This window comes from Mus pahari, chromosome 3 (genome assembly GCF_900095145.1).
Source record: "Mus pahari chromosome 3, PAHARI_EIJ_v1.1, whole genome shotgun sequence".
NCBI classification, from domain to species: Eukaryota; Metazoa; Chordata; class Mammalia; order Rodentia; family Muridae; genus Mus; species Mus pahari.
The window spans coordinates 26,316,549-26,326,548 of NC_034592.1; the positions used below are offsets into that span (position 1 = coordinate 26,316,549).

The following is a 10,000-nucleotide window of genomic DNA, read 5'->3' on the forward strand; positions in this document are numbered from 1 at the left end:
TCCACAGAGCTGGAAAGTACTCCACAGAGCTGGAAAGTACTCCACAGAGCTGGAAAGTACTCCACAGAGCTGGAAAGTACTCCACAGAGCTGGAATTCGTTGCTGGGAAATGAAGTGCATCCTTTGTGACTACTGGGCCAGCACCTTGGAAGTTTAGAACTGGTTTTCTCCAGGCTCCCCTACATTCCTTATCCACTGCTGACTTTGCAATTATCTTCTTACTGTACTAAGTCCCCACATAATAATATGCTAAGTACTAAGTCCTCCTTCAAATTATGCACATTTGAGGGTTATTGTAGGGTCCTCTGACAGACAATGCTGGGTTGTATATATTCTTTATTCACTTAGATATAGGGTCTGGTGATGCTGCTTAGACTGGATTTGAACTTATAGGATCAAGTGACCCTCCCACCTCAACCTCTTAAATATTTGAAACTATAGGCACAGTTGACCATGTCTGACATATCAGATTATATTTAAATTTTAGGACTTGGTTGGTAAAATACTTGCCAAATAAGTGTAAATACCTGAGTTCAATGTCTAACAAACATGGAAGAAGCAAACACAGTAACATGTGCTTATAATGCCATCGTTGGAAAGACAACTGAACTTTGGGATCATGGGCCAACTAACCTAGAAGGTTAGGCAAATTCTAGGTCCTAGTGAAAGACTCTACCTAAAATAACAAGGTATGGCTGGCAAGACGGCTCAGCAGGCAAAGGTGCTGCAGCCGTCTCTGACTACTTGGTTGATCCCCAGAAACCAAACGGTAGAAGGGAAGAACTGAACTTCACAATGCACAACCCACTCCCCTATGTGTGTGTGTGTGTTGTAAACAAAAACACTTAAGGAGATAGAGAAATAGCCCAGCAGTTAAGAGCACCCTCTACTCTTCGAGAGGACCCAAGTTTGGTTCCAGCCCTGATGTCAGGCAGCTGACAAGTGCCTGTAACTCTATAAATATCCTTCTTCTAGTCTCTGTGGACAATCATTCATTCATTCATTCATTCATTCATTCATTCATTCATTCATATTCATTCATATTCTCTCTCTCTCTCTCTCTCTCTCTCTCTCTCTCCCTCCCTCCCTCCCTCCCTCCCTCCCTCCCTCTCCCCATACACACAGTCACTTTTAAAAAACCTCTAAGTTGGACTGGAAAGATGACGTAGTGGTTAAGAGCACTGACTTCTCTTCCAGAGGTCCCGAGTTCAATTCCTAGCAATCACATGGTGGCTCACAGCCATCTGTAATGGGGATCCAATGCCCTCTTCTGGTGCGTCTGAAGACAGCTACAGTGTACTCATATAAATAAAATAAATACATCTTAAAAAACAGAAAAACCCCTCTAAGTTAAAAAACTGAATCAAACTGCCTGGTGATCCATGCCTATTACTTGAGACTGGAGGATCTCAAGTTCAAGACCAAACTAAGCTATGAAACAGAATAACAAGGTCCATTTTCAGTAAATACTCATTGAGGAGATAAAGCAGACACTGTCTTAGGTGCTAGATAGCAAACAAAACAGAAAAACCCTGTCTCCCTGAAGATGCCATATGGACAGGGATGCAAGTGGCAGGCACAGACCTTGTTTACAGGACCCCAGTAAACAAGATGAGTAACTTATATAAAGGTAACAGGGAGTCCAGATACGGAGCACGGAATTCAAACAATTACATTAATAGCACAGGCTTTATTTCATTATTAATTTATTTTTAAAATCTGACTAAGTGTAATGGTCTAACGTTTTATTTTTGTTTTTAAGATGATTTACTTATTTTCATTTAATGTGCATTGGTGTTTTGCCTACATGTATAAATGTTTGTGTGAGGGTGTCAAACCCCTGGAACTAGAGTTATAGACAGTTATGAGCTGCCATGTGGATGCTGGAATTGAACCTGTGTTCTCCGGAAAAACAGTCAATGCTCTTAAACGCTGAGCATCTCTCCAGCCCCCTAGTACAGGTTTTATAATCAGACTGTTTAAACCCAGCTATGCTACTACTTAGTTGGGTGTGTGACCTTGGGTAAAAATGCTTCAACTAGGGCTGGAGAAATGGCTTGATGGTCAACAGTACTGGCTTTCCTCATAGATGACCTGGGTTCAATTCCTAGCACCCACACAGTGGCTTTCAACCATTTGTAAGTCAGGTTCCATGGAATCTGGCACCCTCTTCTGGCCTCCATGGGCATTATATGCAGGTGGTGTACAGACATGCATATAGATAAAATATTCATACACATAACATAAAAATAAAATATTTATAAAATGTTTAAACTTTCTGTGCTTTGTTTTCTTATAAGTCAAATGAGGATAATAAAAGTGGCAATAGTGGGCCTTGAGGTACAGTCCTGTAGTTATTTAGGAAGATTACAAGTTCAAGGCTGATGTGAGCGACAGAGTAAGTTCAAAGCCAGCCTAAGCAACTTAAGGAAGACACCTCAGTCTCCAAGTAGGACAGAAAAAGAGGGCCATGGATGAAGCTCAGTGGCAGAGTGCTTGCCAGAATATGTGAGACTACATTCAAACTCAGTACTGAAAAAAGTGACCAATGAGCTGTGTGAGAAGTACATGTGCGTGAGTACATCAAACATTTAGGAGAATACATAGCACCAGTTGTCATAATACAAATATTAACTATTATGGCTATGAAGAACGATAAAGTCACAGGTGAAGAAGGCATGCGATCTGAAACATGGCAATTAGCGAGGACTTACGAGATTTCATTTGTTCAAACACCTGAAAAACAGAAGGTATCTTTGAAAGAGCATTTAAGATAGAAAGAAGCGAACGCAAAGAGCCAGAGCAGAAGACTGCCTGGAACATTAAAAATTAGGAAGGAAATCGGTGTAGTTGAAGAGACTGGCAAGAAAGAAGGTCAAAGACACCTGTGTGACCTGTCTTCTGAGTGAGATCAGGAGTCATGGGAGAGTTTGGGCAGAGAAGGAACATCCTGACACACTGGCACATGTACAGAAGGAAGAGCAAGGCTTGCTGGGAAGCCACTGCAACAACTCAGGTGAACAGGAACAGTAGCACTGGCTAGGGGCGATAGCAGAGTCCATGAGATTTTTGGACATTGAATTAGATCTTATAAGGTTTCATGATAAAAGAGGGAAGGAGACTAACATCAAGAATAAAGGCAAGACTTTCAGCTGGAACAAGTATAAAAGACTAACATCAAGAATAAAGGCAAGACTTTCAGCTGGAACAAGTATAAAAAGCAAACTAGGCACCATCCAAGATGGGAGTCTAGAGGTAGAAGTGGTCTAGAATTGTCTTTAGTATGATTGTTTCTGTTAGTTTACAATTGCTTGAAGAATTTTCAACTGGATACACAGAGTAGGTAGATATCATATTATATATGGAGTCGAAGAGACTGAGGTCTGACCTGGAGGTATCACACTTGGAAGAAGCCAGTAGGGAAACAGTAATGAAGTCATGAAACTAAGTTTAAGCATCAGGGGATCAGCTATGGCTACAAAATAAGATGACAGGATGGAACCGAGGGACACTCCAAAGATGGTTAGAGATACGAAGAAAAACCACTAGAAGAGACTGGGAAAATAAATGAAGGCCTTGACCTTGGCTAGCTTAAGGCAAACTAGTAAGTTGAATTTAGGTTTTGAATGTCACACCTAGAAAAGGGCAGAGATGGCAAGGGATTCATATGTGCCCACATTAGAGAAGAATCCTACAGGGCTATACCATTAAATTAAGAATGAAATAAAATCAACACTCACATGTTCTCCTATTAGTACCCACAGAGCAGTAGGGTACTGTGTCCTGGTATTGAGTTTAGGACACACTGTTCCTCTAAATTAGTTCCTGTTGGTTAGCTCTTCTATCAATCTTCAGCCAGATATCTACTACCCATGTAATAGCCCCTAAAGGGCCCTAAGCTGGTGGTTCTTCTAGATGTTTTGTATAAGCAAACACAAACCTCCTGTAACTTAACGCCCCATGAAGTTCTTTCAGTTTTAAGGATAGCAAGCTTGTGCGCGCACACACACACAAAACCAAAATGCATACACATAAACAAAATAAAAAGTTCAACTTCAAAAATAAACATGCACAGCCAGGCGTGGTGGCGCATGCCTTTAATCCCAGCACTTGGGAGGCAGAGGCAGGCGGATTTCTGAGTTCGAGGCCAGCCTGGTCTACAGAGTGAGTTCCAGGACAGCCAGAGCTATACAGAGAAACCCTGTCTCGAAAAACCAAAATAAATAAATAAATAAATAAAATAAACATGCACAAATACAATCACTGCAAATGCCATCTTAAATAGCAAAAGTAGACTCAAGTATAGGAATTATGTGATAGACAAGACCAATAACTGCTTACTGAGCTCAAAGAAGTAAAAGCAAAGACTAAAAATGGTAAACTCTAATGAGCAATGTAATATATAAAAAAAAGCTTACACAAACATGAAACTCAAGATGGACTAATAATGTGTTAGACACTGCTAAAGAGACAATGAGAACTAAAGCAGGCTAAGGGGGGCTGGTGGGGAGGGGGAGATAGAATCCCCAACAGAGAAACATGATGATAGAAAATACTAAAGAAGCTTAGTAATTTGGAAAGCCTGCAAGGATCCCAGGAGAAGAGGAGAGGGAGGCTCAAGAGTCAGTAAGGAGATAATGGCTGAGAACTGTCATTATCATGGATGAAAACTCCAGTTTAACCAATTCAAATCATCTGACAGACCCTGACATGTTCAACCAAATATTTATTCACCACAGATGAACTCAGATTACTAGAAGCTAAGAGAAGTAATTTTAAAAGAGAAAAAAACTATAGAATTCTGGAATTTGAAGAGCACTGGCAGTTATAACTGACTATGTGGTTACAAAGTCCTACCAGAGTAAAGAAATTTGCACACATGAAACACATTAGTTCCAGGCTGTTTTGTGATAACCTGGTTTTGACAGCCATGTAAGTCATTTGCACTGGCAGAGACCTAGCACATAAAATTTTCAATGTTCACAATGAATCATTTTTACCCCAAAGGAAAGAAAGTAGAACTAAAAAGAATTTGTCAAAGTTATTGGGATTTTTTTTTTTTTAAAGTTTTCCAGTTAATGTTACATTACCACAGAGAGAGCCAATCAGCATGTCCATGTTAGGGAACCTGTTAGGCTAACTATGGGTTGTAGCTGTCACACAGAAATTGATATATCAGTCACTTCCTTCTTCTGCCAGGAAGCTCATACTAACATGCAAAATTCCTTTTCTTTCAAGAGTGGAATAAAACAGGGATTTGGAACGAGAAAGAAGAGTTACACAGGACATTTAATCTTTAGTATAAAGATTCCATATGGAGAAAGATACAGTACCGTCTCCTCACCATTCAGCATGTATTTATTAAGAATCTTAAATGTGAGGCAGAGGGAGGACAAAGATACATGTAAGTCAATAGTCACAATGTACACATCCAGGAAAGCATACATATGCTGACAGTCAGAACGTGGAATTCTGGGAAGAATGAGTCTTACCTGATAAATATGATATAAGCACAGAGGAAGACCTAAAGACCTGCCAGGGTTTGCCACCCAACCACACGATCCATCTCAGCTGTGACAAGTCCTATCCACTCACCCAGTTTCTCGTCTCCATTCTAAATCAACCAGAAAGGTGAGGGTTATGATACTCTGAATGAAGTTCCATATAAAAGAGGCAAAAAGAAACAGAGATAACTCAGAATGTAGGAAAGCAGGGAATATAAGACGGATTTCTGTGGCTTAAGAGTAGCTAGGTAATGATGTGAGCCTGGCTTACAACACACACACACACACACACACTAAAATAACATACACAGAAGTAAAATAATTATGTTCCCAAGGGTATGAGAAGACATTTCAAACATGAGAAAAAGGCAATTACATATATCTATTGTATGTGCATATATTTATTATATGCACACATACATCCATTCCTCTAGCTGTCTATATCAAAAAAAAAAAAGACAGGGCCCTGATTCTGGGTATATTTTGAACTTAGTGGCCATTTTCTTTAATTATTTTATTGATTTTTCTGTTTTCTGTACTACTCTTAAAGAACATTTTTATACATGTAATTTATGTATTTATTTGCTGGACCTTGTCTAGATTTTTTTGTTTGCAAAAGTGGGGACTCACCCTATAGCCCAAGCTGCCCTGAACTCTTACCAATCTTGTTCTGCCCTTCCGTTAGGGCCTTCCCACTCCCTCTTACATCCAAAATATATACATACATATACAAATTAACAAAACACACAGATTAAGTTTCCTAAAAATCAAAAATCCTAACACTGAACTTAACAAAATGGGTAGCAAGAAACATGCTAAAAAATAGGGTGGATTAGATGCTCTTAGAATTTAGGTTGTTTCATTCATTTATTCAGTTTTTCAAGACAGGGTTTTTCTGTGTAAATGCTCTTAGAATTCAGGCTTGTTCCATCCATCCATCCATCCAACCATCCATCCATTAGATTTTTTTTAAGACAGGGTTTCTCTGTGTAATAGCCCTGGCTGCTCTGAAACTTACTTTGTAGCCCAGGCTGCCCCTCAACTCACAGAGATCAGCTGGCCATTGCCTCCTGAGTGCTGGGACTAAAGGTGTGCACCATCATACTTGGCCAGATTTTATTTTTAAAATGAAAGTAGACATGAGGAGAAAACGAAAAGTATCTATGTGGGGTCACCATTCTTGGCTACTCAGCCATTTCCACTGCCATGTTTGAATAACTGAGTAATGCTTGCTTTTCCACTTGTGTAGAAGAAACCCACAGCAGAAGCAGCTCTCAGGAGCAGAAACAAGTAAGTATCCAGTCCAGTGTGAACATCCTTTCCCCTCATTTAAGCCTGTTCTGCTTTACTATAAATTATTACTGCTTGAATTCTGATGACTTCACAGTGTTTTGCTGCTGGTGCTTTGGAGCCATTGAGGGTTTGTTACAAAAGCAAAAGATTGCAAAAGTACTTCCAGGCTAAACCACATTCAGGCCCAATCGTGGAAAAACAAAGCATATGTAAAACTGTTAATATTCAAGATCATTACTATGTAACATTAGATGGAGTTTCATTTAAACCATGTGTACATTAAATTAGGTGTGCAGAAAGGAAAAGTGTTTTAAAAACTAGAAAATAAGCCACCCATTTTATTGCTAGCTCTGAAAAGAAAAACAGTCTGGGTTATATAACGAAAATAAACCTCCCACCAGAGATCTTGGAAATCTTGAAATTTTTTTTCCTGCAGGAGGATTTATTATTTTCCACTGAGAGTCCATTCATGCGTTTCTTCTTGTTTCTATTCATAGCATCAGATCCTGACTAGCATGCACAACCTCAAAAGAAAAGAAACACTAAATACAAACTGTAAAATTAAAGAAGCAAAACAAAGCAAAATAAAAAGGCATATGTTAGAGTGGGGACCCTAGGGTCGCTGCTATATACCTGGAGTGTACGACAGTTTTCCAGGACTCACCTTGTAGGCAACACTATTGGAGGAGTCCACAACGATGAACAGGGGTTTCCTTGTGAATGGATAGAGGTCTCCAGGATGAAGGCTGCAGAAAAAACAGTGAGGGTTTGTGTAACTGGATGCCAAGTCTCAGAAATAGTATTCTAGAGTTCAGTTTTCCCAACACTGCATCACAAGGAAAACAAAACTTAAGGAGCAAACATACACAAAGACAGATGTGTGTTTACTGGAACATGTTGATTCTACCTGAAAAAAAGTTCAAAGGCAACTGTTATTCAAGACTAAAAAGGGTGCAGTGGTGTTACCTACAGCTCCAGCAAGCAGGAGACTCAGAGAGGGGAACAACCTGAGTTCTGGAATTCAAGAGCAGTATGGGCAACATCAGTGAGACAAGTGAACAAACCCCTCAGCTAAAAAGGACCCATATGTAAACATGACTAACCCAGGGCATGAAAACCTCTGAAGCAGGTTTCACACACAATTGCTTTGTATTACTTAAAAGTTCTTTCCAAGAATGTGGTTTGAAATTAAGATAGATTAATATAACCATACCCATATTTCAATGGTTCTTAGAATGCATCAAATATTTTAAAGAGGTTTTACAATAATTTTTAAAGATTTATTTAGTTTACATGTATGAATATTTTACCTGCATGTATATAATATATAAGTGCATGCCTGGTATCCTTAGACATCGGAAGAGGTAATCAGATCCCTTGAAACTGGAATTAAGGATGGTTGTGAACCACTATGTGGGAGTTAGGACCTATACCCAGGACCACCACAAAAATATCAAGCGCTCCTAACTGTTGATCCAGCTCTCTATATCCTTAAATATATATATAAATCAAGCTACATTTCAATATTCCAGACAAGAATGTAGAGAGAATATCTTGTATATTGTATGGATGCATCACCTGTCAACTGAAAAGCCTGCTTAGGCAGGAAATGGAAGTAGGCCACTCTGGAGGCAGAAAGGATTCTGGGATAGAGCTAGAGTGAGGCCCAGAAGATGTGAAGAGACAAGACAAATGCATGGTACCTGAGCACAGATAACCAGCCACGTGGCAGAATGTAGGTTAATATAAACAGGTTATCTTATGATTCTTGTCAAAAAGAACCTAGCTGTATGGCTAAGGTATTTGTAAATATAATTTGAGTCTGAGCCTCATTTCAGGGAGCATGGGACTGAGAGGGAGAACCAGGATCTAACTTCAACACAAGAAAGAAGGAAGTCTTTCACTCTGCTTTATATTCTCTTTGGACACTTTAATGTAAACCATCTAGGCTTCCTGTTAAACATGCAGATTAGCTAGGTCACAGATCAATGGACTGTAATGCCCAAGTTCAGGAACATGTACACAAGGCCTCTGCTCTGGATTACAGTTTTTGGCATGTACACTCTTTCTCATCATATCAAAGCAGACAATTGTGTACATCTGCATCAGTATTAATGTAAATGTATGTAACAAAGCAGAACTGGTATCTTACTGGTTAGTGAGTAGCATCCAACCTCAATATAGTTCATAATAGTTTTGGGCTTTAGTTGAAATATGAAAATTATATATAATTTATATGTTACCACACTAAATTAATGAAATATCTGTTTCATATTTGGCTCAAAGTAGTTTTTAGCAAATTTCAAAAACAAAAAAATAACGCCATGATTTGGCAGGTGCTATCTTGGTTGTCATTTTGATTATACATCTGGAATGAACTAAAACCCAAATGGCTGGGCACACCTATGATGGATTCTTTTCTTAATTAGATAACTTGAAGTGGAAGGACTCACTTCTAATCTCATCTTTGAGGTGGGAAGATCCACCTTTAATCTGGGTTACATCTGCTGGGAGCCTATATAAGGACATAGAAGAAGGAAGTTCTCTTTCTTTGCCTGCTTGTTCTTGCTAGCAAGTCCATATCTTCACTGGCATTAGAGCCCATTTCTTTGCTATTCTAGTGTATTCTGAGACATCCAGTCTTGTGGACTGAACCACTACTCAGTTTTTAGACTTTCAATTGCCAGACAACCAGTTGGACTAGCTGGACTATAGCCTATAAGACAGTCTAATAAATCTGCCCCCATACACAGATTCATTCTGTAAATTCCATTGCTGAAGAGAATAGATACCAAAGTTATAGTTAAAAATTTCTATCTTTTTATGATTTAATTGTTGATTATATGTTTAGGTGTATGTGCACATGAGTGCAGGTGCCCATGGATGCCAGAAGAGGATGTCAGATCCTCTGGAGAGGTAGGTTCGTTGTGAGCCATTTGGCAGGTGCTGGGAACTAAACTGGTTTCCTCTGGGAGAGTAGTATGCACTCTGAATCACTGGACTATTTCTCTAGCCCCCTCTATTTTTGGATGCCCACTTTCCAATTATCTGCAACTCTAGTCTCTAACAATGACCTTTCCTCTGAGCTAGATACTTTAAAATTAATTCTACATGTAAGTAAAACTATGCAATATTTATTCACATTTCTATATATAGCAATATTTAATTTTCTTTGCACCTAAATAATCTTCCTTTTTGAAAAT

The 10,000-nt window shown here is 39.1% G+C and overlaps 1 protein-coding gene across 2 annotated transcripts in view; it reads right to left on the bottom strand.

The window, feature by feature from the left end:
• Positions 1-10,000, bottom strand: part of Scai (suppressor of cancer cell invasion) — a 113,181-nt gene that overhangs the window by 12,919 nt on the left and 90,262 nt on the right. For both annotated transcript variants that reach the window (XR_003843451.1, XM_021193033.1), the window contains exon 14: positions 7,462-7,543. Coding sequence is in view for 1 of the 2 variants with exons in the window: in XM_021193033.1 (XP_021048692.1) it covers positions 7,462-7,543 (82 nt within the window). In the remaining variant the exon portion in view is untranslated. The remainder of the gene's footprint in view (positions 1-7,461; positions 7,544-10,000) is intronic.